The sequence below is a fragment of the Sus scrofa genome, unplaced genomic scaffold (assembly GCF_000003025.6).
Source record: "Sus scrofa isolate TJ Tabasco breed Duroc unplaced genomic scaffold, Sscrofa11.1 Contig31, whole genome shotgun sequence".
NCBI lineage: Eukaryota > Metazoa > Chordata > Mammalia > Artiodactyla > Suidae > Sus > Sus scrofa.
In genome coordinates, this window is record NW_018085172.1 from 7,673 (window position 1) to 34,545 (window position 26,873).

The window sequence follows — 26,873 nt, forward strand, 5'->3', positions numbered from 1 at the left end:
ATCACGAAATCACCCCTCCTACCTCTTGATGTGGCCTCCTCTTTTTTTTTCTGGAGTAGGGTACCTTTTTTAAGGTTTCCGGTCCATTTTGGTGAAGTGTGCTCAGTCTTTAGTTGTGAATTTTGTTGTTTTTAGGAGAGAAGTTGAGCTCCAGTCCTTCTATTCCGCCATCTTAATCCCATCCTCTGTTACTTTATTTACTTAAGAAAAATACCTAAATGGTCAGTGCCTTGATCCTTAAGGATAATAATAGTTGCCTCTGACTGAGCGTCCCCAACAACAAACGCTTCCTCACCCAGCAGCATCCTCACAACAAATCTGTGAGGCAGCAGCTCCCAAAATAAAAGTGGAATAATAAAGGTTCTGTGTTTACAATGCTTGGTGAGCCTTTTCTGTGTGGATACAAAGCTTAGCAGGGTTTCATAAGCATGCAGAGTGTGTGTGTAGAGCATGCTCCAAAGTAGGGTAGAAACCAATAGAACCGAAACCTGCTCTTGCCAAGGTCTGTTTAGCCTTTGCTCAGATGTGCTTCCAAACATTAGGAACAGAACCTACATTATTTCTTAGTTTACAGAATTCTTTTCTGTACACAAGCATAAAACTTTTCTTATTAAGAAGCATTAAAAACACAGGGGCACATTTCTCAATCCTTTCATCCAAGGACATAAAAGGCCTTTCAGGCATACTCATCATTTCTACTACCTAGTTTCAGTTGGCCCATGTCAGAAGTGGGTACAATCAAAACATAAAACCTGAGAATGCAAACTCATCTGTTTTCGTTAATCACTAAGTCGTGAAATCAAATAACAGGGAATCTTTTAACAGAGAGATTTTATGTGCTAAAATTTATTTCTATTTCTCCCATAAGCGATATCTTTAAAAATGTTTTACTGTGATTAAAATACACAGAAAATTTACTACCTTAACCATTTTTCAGGTGTACAGATCAGTAGTATTAAACACATTCACGTTGTTACACAACCAACACCAGCATCCAGCCACAGAACTCCTTTCAGCTTGCGAAACTCAAACTCTGTACCATTTAACAAGAACGCCCTACTCTCCTTCCCCCACCTCCTGGCAGCCACCATTCTACTTCCTGTCTCCATGAACTGACTACTCTAGGTACCTGTCATTAGTAGAATCATGCAGTATCTGTCTCATGCGACTGGTTATTTCACTTAGCATAACACCCTCAAGGTTTCTCTGTATTGGAACATGTGTCAGAATTCCATCCTTTATAGGGATGATAACTATTTCATTGTTTGTACATGCACCATATTTATTTTTTTTTCTACTACTTTTTTTTTCTGGCTGCACCCATAGCATGCAGAAATTCCCAGGCCAGGAGTTCCCGTCGTGGCGCAGTGGTTAACGAATCCGACTAGGAACCATGAGGTTGCGGTTTGATCCCTGGCCTTGCTGAGTGGGTTAAGGATCCAGTGTTGCCGTGAGCTGTGGTGTAGGTTGCAGACACGGCTTGGATCCCACATTACTGTGGCTCTGGCGTAGGCTGGCGATTCGACCTCTAGCCTGGGAACCTCCATATGCCACGGGAGCAGCCCAAAGAAATAGCCAAAAGACCAAAAAAGAAAGAAAGAAATTCCCAGGCCAGGGGTCAAACACAAGCTGCAGCAGTGGCTGTGCTGAATCCTTAATCGCTAGGCCACCAGGGAACTCTTTTTTTTGTTGTTGTTGTTCTTTTTTGGGCCGCACCCATGGCATTTGGAGGTACCCAGGCTAGAGTTCGAATTGGAGATGTAGCCGCTGGCCTACACCACAGCCACAGCAACACCAGATCCTTAACCGAGCGAGGCCAGGGATCAAACCCGTGCTCACAGATGCCTTTCGGCTTTGTTAACCACTGAGCCACAACAGGAAATCCTACTAGGGAACTCCTGCACCACATTCTGTCTTCACCTTTTTGCTACAGTGAATAATGCTGCTATGAACTTGCATATACAGGTATCCCTTAAAAACCCTGCTTTCAATTCTTTTGAATCTATACCCCAAAGCAGAACTGCTGGATTATAGAATAATTCTATTTTCAACTTCTTTGAGGAAACTCCATCTTGTTTTCTACAGTGGCTGCACCATTTTACATTCCTACCAGCAAGGCACAAGGATTCCAGTTCCTTTTTTTTCTTTTCTTCTCTTTTTTTTTTTTTTTTTTTTTTTTAAGGGCCACACTCACAGCATATGGAGGTTCCGAGGCTTGGGGCTGAATCTGAGCTACAGCTTCCAGCCTACACCACAGCCACAGCAACTTGGGATCCGAGATCCGTCTGCAACCTAAACCACAGCTCACAGCCATACCAGATCCCCGACCCACTAGGCGAGGACAGGGATGGATCAAACCCACATCCTCATGGATACTAGCCGGATTTGTTTCCTCTACACCATGACGGAAACTCCCAGGATTCCAATTTGCTGACATGCTCACCAAAACTCATTTTATTTTCTTGATAGTGGACATCATAAGGGGTGTGAGGTGGCGTCTCACTGTGGTCTAAAAGAAATATCCTGTTTTCAAAAGTACTCATACCACTTCTAGGTATTTCAGAGGTCAGGGGAGGGTGGCAGTAGCTGTGCTGTCACAGGACACACGTCCACGTTCTCCTTCCTTTGGTGCCATGTCCTACATGCTTCCTACTAAACAGGCATTTAAGAGCTCACTGTACCTGCACTCCAGGAAGCACATCTGTCTGAGCCTTTTGTCTTGACTCTTCCCTGTGTTTCTCATCTCAAGAGGTTAGAAGAACAACAATATCTATATCTATATCTATATCTATATATCCTTCAAAATAAAAAAATTAAAGAAAAACAGCAAGTCTGTTAAAGCAGAGGGCAGGATGGAAGATGTGGGCATAGAGCCTATGTTGCCCTTGACTATTTTATGAGAGACTAGTAATTGCTCAATCAATAGTCTCTGAATTATTTGAGTGGATGAACCAAAAGGAATGACAGGAACGTCTGCTGTGCATATAATCCAATCTCCAAACACTCCCTGAACAACACACATTTTAAAGAAGCAGAAGAAAAGAGAAGAGAGTCAGAGCCCAGGAAGAGAGGGTCACGTCAAGGCTCCACCGTCACAGCAACCAGGCATGGGGTCTGCAGGAAGCTCTCCACACGCACGGACCTGTTCAGTCCTCACAACAGCTCCAGGGGGTGGCACTGCGAGCTGCCCTGTGAGGGGGAGAAGCCTGAGGAGCACAGAGATGGGATCCGAGTCCCGTGCTCCTCCTCACTCTTCTCTACGGCCTCCCTGGTTCTACTCGCTGATGAATGGCTGAATTCTCAATGTCTCCCCAAAGCACCCACACACTCTATAATTCTCAAAGAAGCACTGTTTCACAGAAGGCCCTCCAGGGAGATGATCACTTTTGAAAGGGTGGCTTTATTTCCTATAGCAAAGGTTCATCATTAAGACACTTAAAATTCGTGTTTCCCATTAGGAACCTCTCCAGTGCTAAACGAACCATTTATATGTTTTTTCCTCAGAATGATACGGCTATCAGTGGAAGAGTCCAGATATCCATCTGGGTAAGTTATCAAACAAATCACGTACAAATGAATGAACAAACAAAACTTTATATCGGATGAAAATAACTGTTGAAAATATCTGCTGCTAAAAACGTGCTCTATTGGGAGGGAAAAGATCAACGGCTTCATGCAATTTGAAAAAACAACAATCAAATTAAAAGCAATTAAACTTAGGTGCCTTATGAAAAGACCACGAGAGAATGCTCTGCGATGCCCACCTGAGGTACGACTGACATGTTCTTCCTTAAATAGTAAAGTCCAATGTTGCGTGTCCAGATCCCATCAATCTGAATTATACCATTGGGTTCCGGCAATCTGAAAAGGGCCGAGACGAGAGAACTTTTTCCGGCTCCTGTTCTTCCCACAATGCCAACCTGTAAAGAGATCCAGGAGGGATTAACAATTAACAGTAGGCAGCAAAACTTTGATTACTGAAGATAAAGTTTAAAAGTTCTATATAGAGATCTGTCTATAGGATTCTCAGCCATGGCACTGCTGACATTATGGGTCAGATAATTCCTTTTTTTTGCAGGGTAGGGGGGGCACTGGAGGCCAGTCCTGTGTCCTGTAGGATGTTCAGCAGGATCCCTGGACTCTACCCATTAGATACCAGAAGCACCCCCACAACTGTGGCAACCAAAAATGTCAGACATTGACAAATGTCCCTTGGTTGAGAACACCTAGTCTCCAAAAGAGTTAAAAATAACAAAATCAGGAGTTCCTGTCGTGGCGCAGCGGAAACAAATCTTAGGAACCATGAGGTTGCGGATTTGATCCCTGGCCTCGCTCAGTGGGTTAAGGATCCGGCATTTCCATGAGCAGTGGTGTAGGTCACAGACGCAGCTCAGATCTGGCGTTGCTATGGCTATGGCGTAGGCCAGTGGCTACAGCTCCGATTAGACCCCTAGCCTGGGAACCTCCATATACTGAGGGTGCAGCCCTGAAAAGACAAAAAGACCAAAAAAATTAAAAATAACAAAATAGTAAAATCAATCTAGTGCCAGTGAAATGCCTCCAGTCTCCTAGGTGGTTCATAGGAAGTCAACTTTTATTTATTTATTGTTCAGATTCCTATCTTTTTTATATATTTAAGTCCAGTCTTGGCATTTTTGTAGATTTTAAAATAAGTCTATACCTTTTAGATATAAATAATCATTCCATTAGATACAATTCATTGAATTAGCTTTAGTCCTACTGTCTGGGCACTTTGACCTTGAAAATTATGTAGGCAATTTTACAAAGATCAACAAGTCGGAAGTTTTGTACATAAATAATACCTTCTCAGGCATCTATTATTTAAGAGGGATTATTCATTGGTAGGGAAAATAAATCACTTCCTGATATTAAATATCTTAATGATATTCTATCTTGAAAGGAAAAATCTTGAAATTATAAAGCAAAGGTTTCAGTCCCTTAAAAGTCAGTAGCCAGTAGACACAAAACACATAATAAGGTCAAGAACAACTACACAGGAGTTCCTGTCGTGGCGCAGTGGTTAACGAATACGACTAGGAACCATGAGGCTGCGGGTTCGGTCCCTGCCCTTGCTCAGTGGGTTGACGATCCGGTGTTGCCATGAGCTGTGATGTAGGTTGCAGACGCAGCTCGGATCCCGCATTGCTGTGGCTCTGGTGTAGGCTGGTGGCTACAGCTCCGATTCGACCCCTAGCCTGGGAACCTCCATATGCCGCGGGAGCGGCCCAAGAAATGGCAAAAAGACAAAAAAAAAAAAAAAAAAAGAACAACTACACAAAGAAATCTCCTATTTATAGGAGACCTTCATCAGAGCAGTTCAAAAGGCATTTTATAAACCAATTAATAGTTAACAATTGTATCTTGGAAAGATACATGTCAAATATCAGTCTAGTTATTAAAACCAAAGCAGAGAGAAATTAAGTGCATTAATAATAAGATTAAAGAATCGATATAATGCAGGTAAAATGCTGGTGAGGAATAAACTATGCTGTAAATACTGGCTTTTAGCTGTGTGCATTCAAACGTGTGTAGAGAAACTGGCCTGTCTTATCAATAAGCTCGCCCAACTGCATAATTCCCTGGTGGGATCTTCCCAAGAGAGAAATTCATCTCTATTTAGGAATCTGGAACCCGTGGGGGGTCCAGGACATATTTTCAATCATTTGTAAATTAATCCAGTGAATTTAAAAAACTCATGGCTTTAAACAGAGAAGAACTAAATCTTTCTGAGCACTGTTATCAGAATACAGGGACTTTTTTTTTTTCTTTTTTGGCTATACCCAAGGCGTGCAGAAGATCCCATGTCAGGGATCAAACCGGAGCCACAGCAGTGATAATGCTGATCCTCAACCACTAGGCTAGGCCATCGGGGAACTCCAAATGGGAATTTTTCATATTGTCTCATTTGAATAACTGTGAAGTTTCAAATCTCAGTCTGTAAAATCAATCATGGCATTTCCAAAAAAATTAAAGAATTTGTCTTTATAGAGATTAAATGTAAGAAAAGTGGGTCTAGCTAACTTTATTATCTTTATAGCTACTTTGTATGTTAAGTTAAACTCTAATTTATGTAATACAGATGGGCCACTCTCTGTACATAGGCAGGTCCCATGTGTATATATGTGACTCACATATTCTGGGTGCAGGCAGACCTTGAACACGCTGCAGATTTGGTTTCAGACACAATAAAGTGAGTAGCACAAAATTAAGCGAGTCATATGCATTTTTGTTCCTCTGTGCATGTTAAAGTTACGTTTACACTAAACCGCACTCTACAAAGTGTACAACAGCATTATGTCTGAAAAACATTCTACGAACCTTAATTTCCAAATCCTTTATTGCTCAAAAAAATGCCATCAACTGAGCCTTCAATGGGTTGTGGTAGCATTAAAGAATGAAGATCCCAGATCACCATATCAAATATAATAATGGAAAGGTTTGGAATAGTCCAAGAATTACCCAAATGGACACAGAGCCACAAAGTGAGCAAATGCTGTAGGAAAAAAAGCATCGATGGGCTTTTTTGACACGGGGCTGCCACAAATGTTCCATTTGTAGAACATGCACTGCCTGGGAAGCAGAATAAACCAGGCACGCCGGTGTCTCTGGGTGTCCTCATAGCCACATCGACACGCATCGGGACACGGGTGAGAACGCGGCTGTGAGAAAGTGTGGAGGTTCCCACACCATCAGCTCTACTGAAACTGACCCATCCGTGCAAACTGGGACATCTGTAGACTTTGGGTCAATGGCCGAGATAGGACAGGGACACTGCCTGTGGGCTGCTCACGACCACAGGCCTGGGAGCTCCAAACTCCAGGGAGGAGTCTGCCTGTCACTCTGCCCCAGGAAGTCTCTTCTATGAAACTGTCCCCACCAACCTCTCCGTCCTTCATCTCAGAGTCAGCTCCCTTGGGACCACTGGGTAGGGGTGAGGAAGGACCGTGACAATGGGTGCTCTGCACCTGCTACTTCTGTTCCCTGAATGCTCTGCAGGGGCCTAGTTCTTCACTCACAGGATCAGGACACTGTGCCTGTGCTCATGCTGGTCCCACCTCCCAGAATGCCTGTCCCATGCATTGCCACCTGCTGAAATCCTAGCCACGCATCACTAAGTCTGTCTCATATGCCTCAGTCCTCGGAAATGCTCTACCTGACCCATCATGTAGGCGTCTCTCAACCGAAACAGATGTTACATCATCTTTGCCTAAACGTCTATACACATCACGACCACCTTCTATCTTACACAGCTGATAGAGCCATTTTCTCACATCTTCAACTGGACTGTATATGTTGACAGCAGGATCTACATAAAGTCAAACTATTTGTTTGACTTTGTACTATTCGTATGACCTGTGATGTACTGAACAGAAAGAGGCATTCAGTAGGGAGCTGAGATTTTTAACGCAGGCTAGAGAAATGTATGGAAAAATCTATTACCATAATATTTAGATAATGATAATTTGGACAGAGAGACACATTAGATGGATCCTAGAGCCATAAATACAATTTCAAGTGGCCAACCCCTCATATTCATGAACAGACAACAATTTACCCAGGGAAAGTGGTTATGGTCATTTTACATTCGATTAAAATGACAGCTCTCTTTGTCCAAGCATTTACTCTGTGCCAGTCTCTATGCTGGGTTTTTATTCATTCATTCATTCATTTATTGCTTTTTAGGACTGCAACTGTGGCATAAGCAAGATCCAAGGCTAGGGGCCGAACTGGAGCTACAGCCGCAAGCCTATGCCACAGGCACAGCAATGCAGGATCCGAGTCACAGCTGCAACCTACACCCAAGCTCTCCACAACACCAAATCCCAACCCACTGAGCAAGCCCAGGGATCAAACCTGTGTCCTCATGGATACTGGTTGGATTTGTTACTGCTGCACCAAAAGGGGAACTCCATGCTGGCTGTTTTATGTGTCTTATTTATGTTGTACAGCTATCCAGGAGGTTAAGGCCTATCACTTCCATTTTGCACAAGAAAAGGCCGAGGCTTTTAAGATTAACTAGTCTGCCTCAAATAACAGAGCTCATATGTCACAGACAGGACTCAAAGCCACAGTGTCAGCCTCTTTTCCATTCTGTTCATGGCCTCCTTATCACCTCGATGGCCTGGTACCTTATCATGTCTCTCTGTGTAGCCAGAACAGAGAAAGTGGGGGGGGGGGTGTAGCTGCAGTTAAAGGAGCCTACCGACCATAGAGATCTTACTGCCAAACGGTTAAAGCATGACAGGGACACAGGTGACTATAATGTGGTGGGTGATTCAGAGGGCTGACGTCTCAGGTGGGCTGGCTGTCAGCGGGAAGACCCAGCACCCACAGCCGGGCTGGGAGAGAAACCTTAAGAATCTAAAGCTAAGTGGGGCTCAAGGTGCCCGAGAAACAGGCCCAGTAGACCGGTGGCCCTGCCTAAGGCAGCGAGACCCATGTCTGATCCCATCAGTGGCGAGAGAGCCTCACAGGCACTGCTACGCGGGGCTGTCTCTGACTCTGAGCCCAGGCAGGACCGAGCCTGGGGTGAAACACCTCCCGTCCCTGCAGGAGGCTGGTGTGGGGAAGGCCGGACAGCAGGATGGGCCCCAGACTACACTCAACAGAGGCAAATAAGTGCATTAGGATCACATAGAGCTGGATTACAATGTAAAGGCACAATTTTCATAGTACAAACATGAGTAAAACTCTAAAGTAAATGGCACAGAACTTTCTAGAGCCTCATGCTCAGTCACAAGAGGGGTTCACCCAAACCTCGATTCAGAATAGCATTTGGGAGTTCCCGTTGTGGTGCAGTGGTTAACGAATCCGACTAGGAACCATGAGGTTGCGGGTTCGGTCCCTGCCCTTGCTCAGTGGGTTAACGATCCGGCGTTGCCGTGAGCTGTGGTGTAGGTTGCAGACGCGGCTCGGATCCCGCATTGCTGTGGCTCTGGCGTAGGCCGGTGGCTACAGCTCCGATTGGACCCCTAGCCTGGGAACCTCCATATGCCGCAGGAGCGGCTTAAGAAATAGCAAAAAGACAAAAGAATAGCATTCGAACAAGACCTTCCAGTAAAGTCCTTTCTTACCCATAGGCAATTTTTCATGACTCGTAAACCATGCTTTCTAAGGAACTTCATTTGACGGTTTGAAATTGAGCTGATGAATCACCCAACCACAGATGCACCATAAGCTCTATCTGAAAAGACTCTCTAAGATGCTGTGGAAGCACAGAGGAGCCTGAAGAGGCAGGTGCAAGAGAGCTGACTCTGAACAGGAGAAGACTTTCAGCAGCCGGATGACAGGAGGGAAGGGGCTCCAAGGCTGAGGGGCAGCTGCGCACACGGGGCGCTGGGAGGACACGGGGTTCTGGAAGAACAACTATGACCTGAGCACGGGGACCGCATGTGAGCAAGGACCTGGGGGAGACGGCAGTGCCAAAGAGCTGCTGACGCCGTGTCTGCTCTGGTTTAATCTCTGTCAGGACCCGGCCTTGGTCCCAACCGAGGGCCAAAAGCTGAGTGTGACAGGGACACCGCCAGCAGGCAGGGATGCTGGCAGGACCAGGTCACACGCCCTCTGCCGTCTCCCACGTGTGTCTTCCCTGCTCCCTTCCATGTGCTTTCATTGACTCTGAGCAAGTCTCTGGGTGCTGACTCCAGCTGGGGGCCCTGGTTCCTCACCCCCCACTGAGTCATGATTCTGGGCTCTTCTCTGGTGGACACAAGCTGCCCCACAGCCTCTGCTGGAGTGGACAACAGCACATGCGGTGCTCAACCTTTAGCTGGACTATGAATGAGGCAAATGGCTTAAACAAACCTTGCTTCTTGGGGGAATCGATGATATCAGGTCCTTCAGTACCAGAGGCCCATCTGAGCTGTACCCGAAGCTCACGTCACGAAGGATAATCAATCCTTCATGAGGCCAGGATGGCGGTGGACGATACCTGTATCTCCAGAGTGCTTCTTTCCCAAGGTCTCTATATTCAGTCACTCTTTCTACTGAAATCATCTGAAAGACACATGACATCACGTGGGTTAGGAACAAAGGGTCTTGTTTACGGAGGTTCAGAGATTGTAAACGAGATCTTTTGCTTTTTTTATCTTCCTATCTGCTTTTCTCTGGTTAAGTTTATCCAAGGTCTTATCATTGCCAAAGGACAGAAGGAGGCGTCTGATGAGGCCTTTGATGATTTGCAAACTTGTTCATCGTCCTGTAACACTGTCACTTACGGCCACTTCCTTCAACATTGTATTAAAACCAAAAGAACTAGAGAACTGAATGCTAAGACTTTACTGATCCACTTTTCATACCTGAATAAAAAAACAAGAGAGTTGTGTCAAAGGAAGGGATAGTGATGGACCCTAATCCGTAATGTGTGGTACAGAAGGGCATCTGTCATGACGAACAGAACTGGACGGTCAGCAAGCTCGTTTTAATAACTAGTCACCTTCTCTACAAAAGTGAAGAATGCAATGGAAACATTTCGTTTATATTGTTTTTCTCCTTTTAGAAGAAGTTTCAAATACTCAAAAAAGGGGATAATTTACAAACTTCCTAAGGCCTCCTAAATGACCATTCACTCAACACCTCAGACAGCACATTCTGAGACAGGGCTTATCCTGCCAGAAAGAAGGGACACCTGCAGATTCAGGAGCTCAACACATACAAGAATAAAGGCTAAAATTGGCTGGGGGGGGGATACCTATTAAACAACCAATCTCAAAACCTTACATTCTTCTTTTGTCAAAAATGAGGAATTACCAATTAAGAAACAAGAATAAATAAGCCTCTAAGAAACCAACTTTAACTCTTTCCAGGATTTCAGAATCTCCTTCCTACAGAGACATTTATTACATGTGAAGACAGCATGTGATGAACAGAAAACCTGCTGACCTGGCACCCACAGAGTGAGAAAAAGATTATATTTTATTCCATATTAACTTTAAACAGATGGGAGAAGAACCTAGAAAATTCTGTTACCTACAATGTGGAAACATCAGTTTTAATATTTCACATAAGAATTGATGTTATACCATTTGATGGCAAGGAGACTAGAACAGGCTAAGAAGGTTAAGATAAACACTTTACCATAGTCTCGGCTTCGGCACTTTGCCTGACGCACCTCGGGACCATCACCATGAATGTGAGGGTGAGAGACAGCACCAGGCCCACCTGCCCGACATTCAAAGCTAAAAGAGGATGAAGAGGAGGAATGAGGTCAGCGCCATTCCTTTTTAAATTTATTTTATTGATTTACAATGCTGTGATAATTTCTGCTGTACAGTAATTCAGTTATACATACAGTCTTTTTCACATTCTTTGCCATCCTGGTTTACCACAGGATACGGAATACGGTTCCCCACGCTGTACAGTAGGACCTTGTCGTTTCTCCATTCTGCACGTATCAGTTTGCATCTGCTAACCCCCAACTCCCAGTCCATCCATCCCCGCCCCCTCCCCCGCTCCTCCTTGGCCACCACAGTTCTGTTCTTTATGTCTGTGAGTCTGTATCTGTTTCATAAACAAGCTCACCTGTCTTACATTTCAGATTCCAAATATAAGTGATATCATATGGTATTTGTCTTTCTCTGACCTACTTCACTTAGTATGACAATTTCGAAGTCCGTCCATGTAGCTGGAAATAGCATTATTTCATTTCTATGGGTTAGCAGTATTCTAATATACCATATCTCCTTCTTCTTCTTTTTATTTTTATGGCTGCACCTGAGGTATATGAAAGATCCCAGCCTAGAGGTCAAATCAGAGCCTCAACTGCCATCCTATGCCACAGCAACTTGGGTCCGAGCTGCATCTGTGACCTACACCACAGAGTGCAGCAATGCCAGATCCTTAACACCATGCGTGAGGCCAGGGACCAATCCTAAATCCTCAAGGATACTAATCAGGTTCTTCACCCACTGAACCACAATAATAACTCCTCTGCCACATCTTCTCTATCCATTTATCTGTTAATGCACATTTAGATTGTGTCCATGTCTCGGTTACTGTCAATAGTGCTGATGTGAACATAGGGGTGCACGTATCTTTTCAAATTATGGTTTTTCTCTGCGTATATGCCCAGGAGTGGGATTGCTGGATCATACGGTAACTCTACCTTTAGGTGTTTGGGAAGAGCCTCCATACTGTTTTCCATAATGACTGCACCAACATACATTCCCAACAAAAGTGTAGAAGGGTTCCCTTTTCTCCACACCATCCCCAGCATTTGTCACTGGTAGACTTTTTAATGATGGCCATTCTGAATGGTGTTTGGAGGTACTTCATTGAAGTTCTGGTTTGCACTTACCCAAAAATTAGCAATGCTGAGCATCTCTACATGTGCCTACTGGCCATGTGTATGTCTTCTTTGGAGAAATGGCTATCTAGGTCTTCTGCCCATTTTCCAATTGGGTTGTTTAGGTTTTGTTATTGAGTTGTATGAGGTGTCTACATATTTGGGAAATGAAGCCCTTGTCGGTCCCATCATTTGCAAATATTTTCTCCCAGTCCACAGATGGTCTTTTCATTTTGTCTATGTCTTCCTCTGCTGTACAAAAGCTTGTAAGTTTTATTAGTCCTCTCCCCCTTTTTTTTTCTTTTATTCCCATTGCACTGGGAGACTAACTTAAGACAATGAATTGGAATGGGAGTTGTCGGAGCTCCCATTGTGGATCAGCGGAAACGAATCTGACTAGCATCCAAGAGGATGCAAGTTCGATCCCTGGCCTGGCTCAGTGGGTTGAGGATCCAGAGTTGCCATGAGCTGCAGTGTAGGTCACAGACATGGCTCAGATATGGCATTGCTGTGGCTGTGGTGCAGGTCAAATTCGACCCCTAATCTGGGAACTTCCATAAGCCACAGGTGCAGCCCTAAAAAAAAAAAGAGAGAGAGAGAGAGAGAGAGAGAGAAAGAAGATATTGGTATGGGAGTTCCTGTTGTGTTTCAGCAGTAAAATACCAGACTAGTGTCCACAAGAATGGGGGTCGAGGATGTGGGTTCAATCCCTGGCCTCTTTCAGTGGGTTAAGGATCTGGTGTTGCCGTGAGCTGTGGCGTAGGTGGCAGATGCAGCTCAGATCCAAGTTGCTATGGCTGTGGTGTAGGTCGGTAGCTGCAGCTTTGATTCGACCCATAGCCTGTGAACTTCCATATGCCATAAGTATGGCCCAATAAAGCAAAGAAGAAAAAAAGAGAAAGAAAATATTGGTACAATTTATGGCACAGAATGGTTTGCCTATGTTCTCGTGTAAGAAAGAGTTTTGTGGTGTCATGTTATATATTTAAATCTTTAAGCCATTTTGTGTTTATTTTTGTGTATGGTTTGAGGGTATGTTCTAACTTCACTGATTCACATGCAGCTTCCAACTTTCTCAGAACTACCTGCTGGAGAGAATAAGTCAGTCCTGTTCTTCTCCCAAGCCCAGCTCCTTCTGTCACTCTACCAAGAAGACGCCTTTGTAATATTTAAATCACTTGCATATAATGAGAGTATTATTTCTTTTTTATTTTTATGGCCACACCTGTGGCACATGGAAGCTCCCTGGGCCAGGGACTGAATCAGAGCCACAACTGCAAACTACACCATAGCTGTGGCAACACCGGATCCTTAAACCCACTATGCCAGGCTGGAATCAAACCCTCACCTTCACAGTGTCCCAAGCCACTGCAGTCAGGCTCTTAACCCACTGTGCCAGGGCAGGAACTCCTGATCCATCATTAAAGACCGTGATTCTGTGTTGTTACCATGGAGGAGTAAGGGAGGGTGACTCCATATAACCCATGCCAACACCTGCTCATCTGGTGCCCACAGAGCAGGGAGGAGACTGCTCATTCCTACAGAGAATCTTCTCCCCACACTGCACCAGGCACCTTCAACCACCAGATCCAAGTGGCCCCAAAACTAAACCCCAAAGCCCTGAGCTGGACACAAGGCTTAAAGGTGAACCTGGTTCTCTCCTCCCAACCATGGGACACGACCTAGAATGTTCAGAAGTCAGTCTGCTACAGTTGCATAGACGTCAACCCATTCAAAGAGAGATAGAAGAATAAAAGGTCTTATCAAGAATCAAATGACTCCCTTCTACAGGCCACACTCAGAATCACAAGCTGCCAACACTTCAATACAATTCAAAAGAACCAAAGAGTATATGATATTAGGCAAGTTAGCAAGAGTTTAATTTAATAAATATGAAGCCATAAACTGTAATCATACCACAAATAGTTACCCATATCTGTACTTACTTTCTGCCAGAAACAGGGACCCAAAGGCAACACCAATGACAAAGACGGCACAGATGGCATCCAGGCACAGGGCAAACCATTGGGATGTGGTCAGAAACAAGGACCAGGCCTCTGGATTCATGAACCAAAATAAGGACAATGAACAGGCAGAGAAAACACGTTAGCAGCTTCTCATGAGACGGAGCATGTTGCTCAGCTGAGCTACAGGAGATTTTTACACAAAGTCATCCCCTCAAGGAACCTGAAGATTCCAGAAATCTAGGCTCTCACACCAGACAACATGTGGGACACAGAGGAATCAGTACAGGGGCTTGTGGGAAGCGTGTGCTGAAAACCTCAACCCACAGGTTATAACAGAAATACGGTCATAAGGACAATGATGGAAAATGGTCTCACTGGTGTGTTTCCTGCAGGGCTGGGGCCTCAAGGGAGATTCTTCCTCTCACAAGTCGATGGTTCCTGGTTCTCTGAAAGCAGAGAGCACAGCTCCCACTGTTTGCAGCACCTTCTGTGCTCACGGCAGGGACCTGCGCATGTTTAGTCTTAAGGGCCAGTATCTAAATGACCATCAGCTAAAAGGATCTGAAGGTTGCCCTGAAAATGTTCTCTTACAAAATATAATAAAGATTGAATGGAAAGGTGGGCAAGGATTTCACAGACTTAGAAGAAATTCTGAAATTTCTACCCTAGAAAAAACATCATGGATACAAAGAATAATACACACCAAGTGGGGCGAAACCAGGAAATTATTTTCCTCAATCACTTCTGCCACCTTGCACGCTCTGAAAATACTGTTGTCAAAGTCCAGCCTTTGGTCTAAGAACAGTCCATATCTGGTTTGTGAATCGAGTTTTATTGGAACACAGCCATGACCATTGGCTGATAGATAATCGTTGCCTGCTTTGGTGCCACAATAGCAAAGGTGAGTAGATGCAACACAGACAAAACAGTGCATAGGGCCTAAAATATTTTTCATGTTGATCTTTCCCACTAAAAAACAAAAAAAGTTGGCTGATCCTTGCCCTAAAGGGACAGAAAGCCACAGAGACCATGATGGAAGGACAATGCAAGGCAGTCAGGGGAGAAAAGCAGGGCTGTGAGGGGCAGAGGGGAGCACAGAGGGGAAGCTGAGAGAGAGGGTGGGGGAGGGGGAGGATGTGCAGAGGGGGACAGGGGTGGGGCGGGGAGGCACAGAGAGAGGTGCTGGCCAGCAGGGCCACCTGAGGGGGAGGTCAGACCTCAGAAGGCAGCTCATCTCTTCCTTTGAATCATTTCCAGAAACTCACAGACCTGAGTGCAAATCCTGGTGAGCGTCAAACAGCTCCTGAAACCTCTGTTGGGCTTTGAACGCCCGGATGGTCCAGCGTCCCTGGAGAGAAGATGCTAAGTGGGAAAAGACCGGGCTCCGAGCTGGGGAAGCAGAGACAGAGACATGACAAAGCAGGTCAGGGAGGATAGATGCCAGGAAACCCACTGCCTCCCCTGCTCTAGGGTCACACATCCCATCAGAGGGCACATCTGGGGCTTCCTGGGGGATTGTCTGGGGGAGGAGGGATGACATCCCTTCTGGAGAGGACCCTCCGTGTGAACCTCAAACTCCTGTTCACATCAGCTTCACTTTAACACCTTGGAAATGAAAGCTTCTCTTTGAACCCCTCTTTGACCAAATCCAAATCACAGCTACATTTAGATCATGAAATTCCTTTTTTTTTTTTTTAGTCTTTTCTAGGGCCTCACCCATGGCACATGGAGGTTCCCAGGCTAGGGGTCGAATTGGAGCTGTAGTCGCTGGCCTATGCCTAAGCCACAGCAACAAGGGATCCAAGTCGCATCTGTGATCTACACTACAGCTCATGGCAACACAGGATCCTTAACCCATTGAGCTAGGCCAGGGATCGAACCCACGACCTCATGGTTTCTAGTTGGATTCGTTAACCACTGAGCCACAACAGGAACCCCAAGATCACAAAATTCTTTCTTCACTAACTCATCCATCAAGGTCCCCCTCAAACACACCTCCCTCCAAATTCTTCCCGGACACATCCCAGGTGGAAACTATTCACTAATTGTTTTTAATTTACTGATGTGTAGTTGGTTTACAATGTCATGTTACATTCAGGAACATAGCAAGTAATTGAGGTTTTTCTATTACACTTCATTAGAGGTTACTACAAAATCCTGAATAAAACTCCCCGGGCTGCACAGTAAACCCTGGTTGCTCCCTATCTGATGTGCAGTGGTGCGGATCTGTTAACCCCACACTCCTCTTCTGTCCCTCCCTCCTCTGACCCTCTCCCTTTCGATAACTGTGGGTTTGATTTCGATGTTGCAGAGTTTCTGTTCTGAATAGAGATTCATTTGTCTTATTTTTTCAATTCTGCATATGTGATCTCATATGGTATTTGTTTATTTCTGACTTACTGTACTAAGAATAACATTCTCTACGTACATCACGTTGCTGCATGTGGCAACATTTGAGTCTTTTTATTCCTGTGTAATTACTATTTACGAATTTCTCAGTGAGTAGTATCTTCAGATTTAATTCTCCGTGACCCTAACCCTAACCACACTGAATTTTGAGGAGCTGTGTGTTGTCCCCACCTTAGGTGAGTAACCTGAGGGCTGGGATGAAATTGGTATGTCCCCCAAACTGGAACAGTGCCAGGCCCAGGACAGGTGTGAGATAAAAAAGGTGAGGGGACAGTCTGCCATCGCCCTGCATCCTGGGACTTTCCTTGCACCTGTGCTACATGGGTCACAGAGCACCTGGTACCACAGGGCCCTTGTGCCCACAGGACCCATGCAGCCAAGTTGTCTTTGAATTATTATGACTTCTGCTCTGGGAACCTGATGGATGTTTTTATAACTACCCTGCTGGATACCTGTCCTGGCATTTGGAGGTCCCTGTGGCATGTGACACTCACATCATCACCCTTTTAGAAGCAGACGGTGGCCTTAGCGGCCATTCTCTTTTGAGAGACTTCACATGGGTTTAGGAGTTGGTGGCACATGACTGGCCATTCGTCTCCCTGCCGTCTGCCCTAAGAGCCCACTGAACACCAGCACCAGGGCCAGGCTCCTGCCCATCAGGGAAGAGGTGGGCTCAGGCTGCTGGGCAGGGAGGAGCCCTCACGGCTTTCATTCCCCACCGTGAACCAGGCTGTAACTCGCTGTGGTCAAGGGCAGACTCGGAGCCTGTGACCTCTGTCCGGGATGAGTGATAACTTGTGCTTTATCAGCAGGAAACACTGACTTGGCACTTAGTACCCACGTGTCTCAGAGAAGGTGTGTCAGCAAAACCTAGGTGTTTAGGGGAAGGTAACAACTCACAGGGGGCTACAGAGATGTTAGAAAATGATGGAGGGGACAGCAATGAAAGGGGGAAAACTCCAAATTATTTTCAGGACCTTATTCCTTAGCCTGGCATCCAAATGCCTGTCTGGGGGCAGTTCACTCAGCACCGATGTGCACATGGGCGCTGCATGTGTTGGGGGTGCTGGGTACAAATGGGCCAAGACACAGAACCTCCTCTGTGCTTAGTGTCCCTGATCTGCAAGCAAGGATGGAGCAGCTTCCTCCTGTGAGACACTGGGCTTCAGAGAGGGTGGGAAGCCCTGGGCTGGGGGAGCACAGCCTCGGCCGTGGGCCAGTGACCAGCTCAGGCTGGGGCTTTTTCCACTAGGACATCTAACCAGGAACCTTCACTATTAGGGACCCTCACCTGTGATGGTGTGCTCATGAAAAAAATCCTTCTCTGAACCGGGACATGACCTAACATTACCTCTTGTATCAAAGTCAGACAAAGAGCCATAAGAGACTCGCTGGAGCTTCTGACCGGCCAGCTGCAGGTTTGGGGTCTTATTCCAGCAGCCACACTGCTCTTTCCCTTCATTCTATTGAGGGACTTTTAATTTTATTTATTTTAGTTTCCTTTAACTTTGCACTTTTAACACAGCAGCATGAACACAGATTGAACTCATGCTCCAAGTAAGGAAGGCTGGAAGCTCTGATCAGGCCTTTCCTGCAGCCCCAGCAGGTGTCCCAACCCGCCCCCAGAACTCAGTCCATATGGAAGCGGGGGGCGGGGGGTCACTGGGACAATGCGGGAGAATTCTGGGGCCCATTATCCTGTCAGGAGGGGCCAGGAGTCCAGCCCCAGAGAGCACAGAGAACTCACTAGAACCCTGCTCTCATCCCAGAGCAAACGCTGTGACGTCAACACTACTCATCACAGACAAGGCTTCTGAGAAGGAAGCAGACATGCTGGTCACCCAGGGAGAGTCCTGGGGTGAACTCTTCAGCTTGGCCACCCTCACCTGCTTCCCTTCTCAGGAGATCAAAGCTGCAGGTGCTTCTTTCCAGCAGGGATGGAGGATGGAATGCACTTTAGAAATCAGGTGTCATCTCAGCCTTGAACGCTGGGGACACCAAACACCCCATCACCTACCTCACCTCATGCCAAAGAGGCACAGAATCCAGCAGGAATCTAGACCCACGAAAAGTTATCCTGTTTCTTCCAAACCCACTTACGACTGACCAAGCTACCAGGGTGCATGAACTGGAGAGTCTGCAAAGAAAACTAGGCTAAAATTAAGGCTCTTGCATTATCTCGCCCAAAGTAACATCCTTTTCCCACAAAGACTGAGCTCGCTATTCTGAAAGAGACTACGTCACAGCCATGGCCTCAGTCCGCAGTCACAGACACCTGTAACCCTACAGTTCGCATGACTGACGGCTGTGTTTACACCACCTTGGGGACTCTTGGGGACACACCCCCACAAGGCCTGCAGATCCTCCCTGGCAGGGGGAGGGCAGGGAGCTGAATGCAAGGCCCCCAGGCTGACAGTCCTGCTGCGGGTTATCGTTCACGCTACGTGATGCCCACGAGTTGTTAAAATGTTACTTCCCTCATGTTCAAGGTTCTATGCCTTTGAGAGCAGCTGGCAAGCACTTTATAAGCATCAACTCAAGAAATCCTCATGAGACCACAGAGGGCAGGTATTGATATATCCTTGACAGAGAGAAAACCAGACTGAGGGATTAAGAGCACACACTGCCCAAGAGTCAGTCAGTTAACCCACCTACTCAGCCAACTCTCTGATTCCCAAGGCTGTGCTTTTAATCACAGCCACACTGTCTCAGAGGGAGAGTAATCAGGGTTAAGGATTCTCGTGTGTGACTACAGGCACTTTTCCCTAGACTTTGTTGTTTATGTTTAGAAAACCCAAAATCTTACTCAGCTAACATCCAACAGCCTTCACATTCCTGTGCATCTTATTAAGTACCTGAAGCTGAACAAAGTCCCTGGGAAACTGGCCTAAGAACACTTAAAACAGCAGACTTGAGACTCCATGGTCTGAATACACATGTCACACATGCTAATCCTCCCTAGCGGCGCCCATGGCAGACACTGGTAGTTGATTACAGCACCTTTCAGACAGAATGTGGATGTGGCTTCATCATTCGGGCACAGCTAAAGGAATAGAGCTGATCAGAAAAAGGCAACATAAGGCCTTGCTGGTTTTATGCAGGGATCCATAAGTGACTGTTACTATACCCACTTTTGCAAATGGGGGAAAAAATTATAATTAGCTGTAGACCTTTCATTAAGATGAAGCAACAGGATCTGAAAATAAATCTTGGGACTTCAGTGGTCCCTCAGAGCACAAGGATGAAGCAGGGTTATACCTTCTTTTGCTGGTGGCTCCAACAGTGGCCTTAAGACACACTGTCGGTTACTGCATAGGGAAGATAGTGGTGTTGTTGTTATGGCACAGACCCACCACCTAGAGAGAAAACATAAACAGCTCTAATCAACCATCCACCACACTTGGTTATCTGGGGTGTGGAGGAGGGAGCATCTGGGTTGAATTCATTGTCCAACTCCTGCAGCCTATTTAGGGTACCAAAAATCTCAACATTCCACACACATGAGGCCAAAGTTCTCAGACCCTCCAGATCAAACACTGAAAAAATCCTCTACTGCTTCTTGAAAAAAGCCTCAGGGGGTGTCCTTCTCTCCATGACCACATGGACAGAAGGTGGCCCCTGTCCCAGGCAAAGATCTCTGGCAAACATTCCTTCTGGAACTACCCCTCCTGTAATGTACCAGAAAACTGCTTTGCAACAAGACTGCTGAGTGACTCCACTTCACAAGTGGCCTCAAGTCACAAAACATTTGAGGCCCTGTCTATGCAGAAGGCTGGATGGAGCTCTCACTTCCTCTCCTGCCTCCCCAGGTCCTGCCTCCTACCACGTCACATGGTCACACACACCTGGACTCCGCTGCTCCGCTGTCCATTCAGACTCCTCACAAACCAGACCTCAGGGGGTTGAGCTGCTCCCCTTGATGAGTGAGAAACGTTTCTATAGCTTTTAGGAAACTGAGGCCCACCATCCTTTACTCAAATGCTCAGGACAAGTGCCTCTTAAGCGTGTATTACTAAAAACAAAGCATGCAAATATCACAACAAAAAAACTTCTTTGTCTTGATGAATTTAGATTACTCCACTTAATAGATATAGAAAACTATGGGACTCAAAAGGCTTTTCTTCTTGGCTTGACTTCCAGAAAGTTCAGTTGGTATTAATTCGCAGGAACTATCCATGGTTGAGGTTTTGGATACAAACATCTTCCTTTTTTACTTTTTGGCAATCACTCATAGACCTTTAAAAAGAATGTAACAATTCTAGTCTCATGCTTTTTGGTTTTCATAATGATGAAATGTGTTGGTACATTAACAATGAATTTCAGCCTCTCTGATTACTTGTAGACTAGAAATGATGATATTCCAAATCTAGGCAGTCAAACGGAGCAATAGATTACATGTGTGCTGAACAGACACCGCCCCCTCCCAGGGCCTCCCAAGGGGATTATTCTCAGCATCCATTCCTATGACCAGCCTTGGGGAGGGAGGACCACAAACACTGTGGCATTAACACCAATTACTGGTGACAACAAAGAGCAAACCTGAAAAGAACAGGGCTTATCTTTTCAAAATATTTAGCAACTGCAACTAATTTGCCTTTTGAACATATAAAACAATTTATTTTTCAAATATATCACTTCTAACATATATTTCCTGATGCCTCCTCTCCTTTATCTAGTCTTTCTTTCCTTTATATTTCTAGTAACTTCAGGGGAAGAAAAATTCCCTTATTTTCCTTCTACATTAGTTCCAACAGGATAAAATATTTTTTTTCTAGAGAAACATTTACTGAGTGGCAGCTCTGTTCGGACATATGTCATGAACAAGACAGAAACAGGCCCCGTCCTCATGGTGCTCACATTCCTCCTTGTGCTAAAACGCAAAGCTGCAGCTCACTCGCCACCAGTTCCATGTGCCATAAGGGCCACACTGACTCCCAGTGGCCATAATACTCAGTTACCTAAGGTTCACTTGGTGAGAAATTCCAGAAGACAGAACCTGCAGGATTTCAGGGTCTGGTTAATTACGGCATAAATGGAAGCCAGCCTGTATCTCCATCCCACCCCGAGAGCCCAGGTACTCACTTGCGCATTCCAGGCGTTTCACATCTCGTGATGTCTCTAAGAAATATCTCCGAAGAACAAAGAAGATGATGCCAAGTGGAATCAGGGGTATCACAGTCCAAGGAATCACCACCACCATCACGCCCACCACACCCATCACAAGAAGAAATGTCTGAAATAGGAAACACAGATACAGAGGCCTCTCTACCAAGGATTCTTTGCAAAGATAAACTTTAATGGTTTGTTTAGTTAGGATTAAACTTCATTCCGCAAAGGACTTGTTGGAGTGGCAGGGAATGCTTTACCGTCAAAGAAATAAAATTACAGGTGGTCCTCATGTTTATGTGCATCAAAAACTCCAATAAGATCTTTCTAGGTATCAGCTCTTTGATACACAAGGGGCCTATGAAGCAGGCATTGCTATTTTTATTTTTATTTTTTATTTTTATTTTTGTCTTTTTTGCCATTTCTTGGGCCGCTGCCGCAGCATATGGAGGTTCCCAGGCTAGGGGTCTAATCGGGGCTATAGCCGCCAGCCTACACCACAGCCACAGCAACGCAGGATCCGAGCTGCGTCTGTGACGTACACCACAGCTCATGGCAACGCCGGATCCTTAACCCACTAAACAAGGCCAGGGATCGAATCCGCAACTGCATCGTTCCTAGTTGGATTCGTTAACCACTGAGCCACGACGGGAACTCCATGGCATTGCTATTTTTAACAGAGGAGAATATTTGAGGCTCAGAGTGTAGGGCTTGAATCCCAATTATCAGGAGTCAGCAGGTGTCAGTAGGTAGCATAGATGAGGGATCCAGAAGCCTCTGCTACATGTGTAGAGATAAAGTGGCTAATTATAAATTTAGTGACCAGAAAGGTAGGGAAAAAGTCACATGTTGACCTTTGGAAGTAGAAACTCCTTTTCTTGGTCTTCTACCCATAGTTAACATTTACTGAGTGCGGACTGTGTACAGGGCCACCCGTTCAGTACTTCACACCTATTACCTCCTTACTCCTCACAGCAGCACTACTGAGTAACAGTATGGTCTCATTTTACAGATGGAAATACTGAGGCACAGGGAGAGGAAAAGCAACTTGGTGGAGACGGCAAAGCATAAGTCACAGAGCCAGGGAGCCCAGGTTATGAGCCACTCTGACATATTTAAGTTTGCCCCACCATATAAGCCAGCTTTCTTTCATTATGCTAAGTATCTAAATGTCCATTTCAAAGGCTAATGGTGATTTAACAGCAGATGCCATTTACCAGGTGTTTACTGCATACCAGGCACTGTGCCAAGAGGTCTTAAGTGAACATTAAGTGAGCATTCACTTAATCATCACCTCATCTCACGAGGTGATTTTAAATCTCAGGAAATGACCTTGATCTAAAAATACAGCAGGAAGAATAGAAACCTAAGCCACTGGCTGATTCTCACTTAAGTATCCATCTTTATCACGAAAAGCATGACACCATGGTGCACAGCTTCAGGTGAGGGGAACTCAAGCGACACTCAGTGTCCCTGTGCTAGGAAACCGGGGTGGGCTGCTGGGGACGGACAGATTCACTCAGCCTGGGCCAAGGCCTCCACAGTTTATGATCCCAGATGGATATAAACCCATGACCATCTGGACAAGGCGCAGAGCACTGGGCAAACACAGGAAAGAATATCTGAACGCTTTTCTTAGAGGATTTCTTAGAGGGAAGTGTGGCATGAGTAACGTGCAGAGAGTAATCACAGGTCATAGAAGTTTTGACCAAGAGAGCTGGGTTAGGAAGGTTAAGAGTTTTTTTCCTACTTAGCACTGGTTGTTCTGGGTCCTCTCAGCACCAGCACCTGCATCCTGACCTCACCAGCCCAGGGCCTTCCCACCTCATCACCCAGGGCAGCTGGACCCAGTCACATCTCTGAGGGATGGGCTAGCAGGGAAACTTCCACAACTGAGACTTTGTGGCCAGGAGCCCTTGTAAACCAAACTGCATTATCTGGATGGAGACCTCTTTGCTTTTCCTGTTTCTCCCAGGCTCTGCTGCGGTATCAACATAAAACTTAGAGTGAAGAGGAATAGAATTCTGAAGGAACAAGTTCCAACCGTAAGTGGAGATAGAGCTGTCCGACCTCTCCCCTGTTATACATACGCCTGTACGACTTCTTACAGCTCCTGGATTAACTGACACATCCCACCCTGCTATGCCCTTCATGCTCAAGGGGAGGGGTCCTTCTGGTTGCTTCTGCGTATGGTCTTAGGTAAAGTCACTTGGCTTGCCATCATTAGCTGACAAGAAAAAAAAAAAAACTTAATGAAATGTCAATTATGAAAAAAATCCAAGTTATAGTTTTTAGCAGATTCACATCATTTGATTGGAAAATCACCAGTTGCAATAATCTGGCTCTCCCCAGGTGAGGGCCTTTTATGACTAACCCAGCCTGGCAGATTACTTGGGAAGCAGACCTAAGATCAAAATGAAGGGCTCTATCTTGGCCTGGAAACTTCCACATGCTGTGGGCACAGCCCAGAAGAAGCAGAGCTCCAGGGGCGCTCTGTCAGTGTTTTTCCTTGGTAGCCATAAGGACCAGTGGGTAACTGTTGCTCTCAGAAGCTCCCTAGTTAGGTTAAGTCCGTTAGATCTCATGGCCCTAAATTCTGAAGCAATTCAAAGAGGCTTTCTGCAAGAGTTTTGTCTCTACTTGTAGGTCATACTATAGCCAGCCTCATAGTGGACTGGGCATTACAAAAACGAGGGAAGTAAAACACAAGGTATGGGTTTACAATTATATGTATCTATGTACATACATTTGTGAACCTTTTCTTGCCAGCTGTCTCAAACTCTTTATACAAGTTTGTAGAAGACAAAAATACTATCTAAGCAAAGAGCCAACTCTCTGAAGAAGGAAACAAAATTCTGGTGCACGACAAATATCCCTTCCTTGAGGCCAATCTCATTTCTTCCTTCCACACTCCCAGGAATTCCAAGGAGCATAACCCAGGCTACACACTCAATTCTCCCCGCCCATATCTAACTGGAATTCAGGCTCATCTGATGGCCCACCTCCCCATGGCCAGTGCCTCTGTGCCTCTGTTACACTATGTCACAGAGACAATGATGGGGAGAAAGAAACATGGTGACCCAGAAGCAAGTGACCCAAGTCCTAAAGTATCAAGAAATAAAGGCCATCATTATGCTGCTGTGCTTATAGCCTACTTGGAGCATAGCATTTAGGAATTCTATCCAAATTCTATGAACCCACATGAAGAAATACAAAAAAAAAAATTGTTGGATGAAATATTTCGCTTGAGAGTATATACTGATTTATCACAATTCAGAATAATTCTTTAGTTTGCAGAGAATGAAAACCTAAACCTGGAATGGAAATTCCATTAGCCAGATATTGCACTGAGATGGGGCTTAGGGCCAACCTTCTTGGATATTAGCAGGGAGGGTAAGGCCCTACACCTACTCTCAATCATAGTGAAAACTGGATATACCAACAATAATAAAGGGATGCTGGTGGGAATTAAATGAGATCATGCAGGTAAAGTGCTTACCAGCTCATACATAACAAACTGAAACTCTAAGTCCATTACGACTAAGTCCAAGGACCCAAAGAATCTTAAGAAGCTCATGACGTTGGACCCTAAGAGGCCACTCATTCGAACCACTGACACAGCTGATATTATACAAGGACTTAAAAAAGCAGGTGCTATTTTTCTTAGATGATGTCATATACCCCAAAGTGACTGTGGCTTTTCTCTGGTCAAAGCAAAAATAGTATCTCAAGTCTATTTTGATTGAGGATGCACCTTTAAAGTAATATGACCTGTAAACCTCATACCTACTATAATTTTTGTCCTCTCTGTATTTTCTTCCCAACTCTAGGCCTTCCAAAGATTGATAACCTTAAAGAAATGAAGGCACGTCAATAGTTTTTGAGATGTTTCTTTTCTTATTCCATATCTTCTTTTTCAGGTTTTGCTTTTTCTTGGTGAAGACTTCCTGTTGTAAAATCACTAGGCTTTTATGAGAGACTAAGGGGAAATGTGTGGAATCAGTTTTTCTGAGTCAACAAAACCAACACAGTTATTCAATACAGTCCAAAGAGGAGATCAATTTGACCTTTTCTATATCATGCACCATGAACTGGTGTGATGCTATCAAGGGAGGTACGAAAGCTAGATTTCATACACTAGTGAATCCCAGGAAATCCACCTGGGTCCACTGCAGGTCAGCTTTCCTGGTGCAGACAAGCAGCCTGGTTGGGATGTCAGGATGACTAAGGCAGAGGACCTTGTCGCCACCACCTGAGGAAGGGAGTGTGATGAGCACCTCTCATCTTCAGGAAGGATGCTGTCCTGTGAAGCTGTTTCTGACAAACCTCGCTGGCATCTAAATGAATTATTAATAAGGTAGACACAAAAACAGTAAAGAAAATTATTCTTGTGAAAAATGTTAATGGTTTTGTTTAAAAACCTGCCCACTCAAAAAACCTGGAAAAGAAGACACTGCTTTACTGCTAGAGGCCATGGTGAGTTTTTTCATAATATGGAAGAAATTTGACAATTCTCCAGATCTAGCCAATGAGCAAGGAAGTAATGACTTGGGACTCAGCTACAATACAATGCTTTGGGACTCAGTTAAGCTTGACTTTCTCTGTTGCAATTACATTAAACGGCGGGAGGTTCACAGGTCCAATCAAGACAGCAGAGACAAGTTAGATGTGGCTCTCACCTTCACCCACATACATAAAAAATAAAAATCTACATGTAGAACGATTCACACAGAACACCTACTAAACGCTGGCAGAAGACCTTAAGCCTCCAAAAAGAGCAAGAAACCCTCCACACAACTGGGTAGAACAAAGGGGAAAAAAAGAGAGCGAGAGAGAAGGAATCTGGATGGGACTGGCACTCCTGAGAGGGAGCTGAGAAAGAGGAAAGGAGCCCACACCCTGGAAAGCCACCTAAAAGACAGGGAGATCAGCTGAAATGGAGGGACCTCAAAGTCACAGAGAAAAGTGCAGCAACTGGACTGAAGAGGGCAAAATAGAGACAGAGCCACAAAGACCATCAGTACCACCCCCCAGGACACCACGGTTTGAGATGCTCGGGTTTGGGCTGGGTGCTGAGACTCAGGCTC

At 45.3% G+C, this 26,873-nt stretch overlaps 1 protein-coding gene across 2 annotated transcripts; it reads right to left on the reverse strand.

Annotated features, from left to right (window-relative positions):
• Positions 1–2,298: 2,298 nt before the first annotated feature.
• LOC102167556 (multidrug resistance-associated protein 4-like) lies at positions 2,299–25,205 on the reverse strand. 2 transcript variants are annotated; one of them, XM_021081977.1, is made up of 7 exons: positions 23,877–25,205; positions 21,763–21,913; positions 15,541–15,660; positions 14,251–14,361; positions 11,098–11,198; positions 9,826–10,017; positions 2,299–3,920 (listed from the first exon to the last, which is right to left on the reverse strand). In XM_021081977.1, exons 1-7 carry the CDS (start codon positions 23,937–23,939, stop codon positions 3,726–3,728), a joined length of 933 nt encoding a protein of 310 aa, XP_020937636.1. In that variant the 5' UTR covers positions 23,940–25,205; the 3' UTR covers positions 2,299–3,725. The 2 variants fall into 2 exon arrangements, with proteins under 2 accessions (XP_020937636.1, XP_020937638.1); XM_021081979.1 differs by lacking the exon at positions 23,877–25,205 and adding an exon at positions 19,939–20,036 and having other exon boundaries at positions 21,763–22,223.
• Between the last annotated feature and the right edge of the window lie 1,668 nt (positions 25,206–26,873).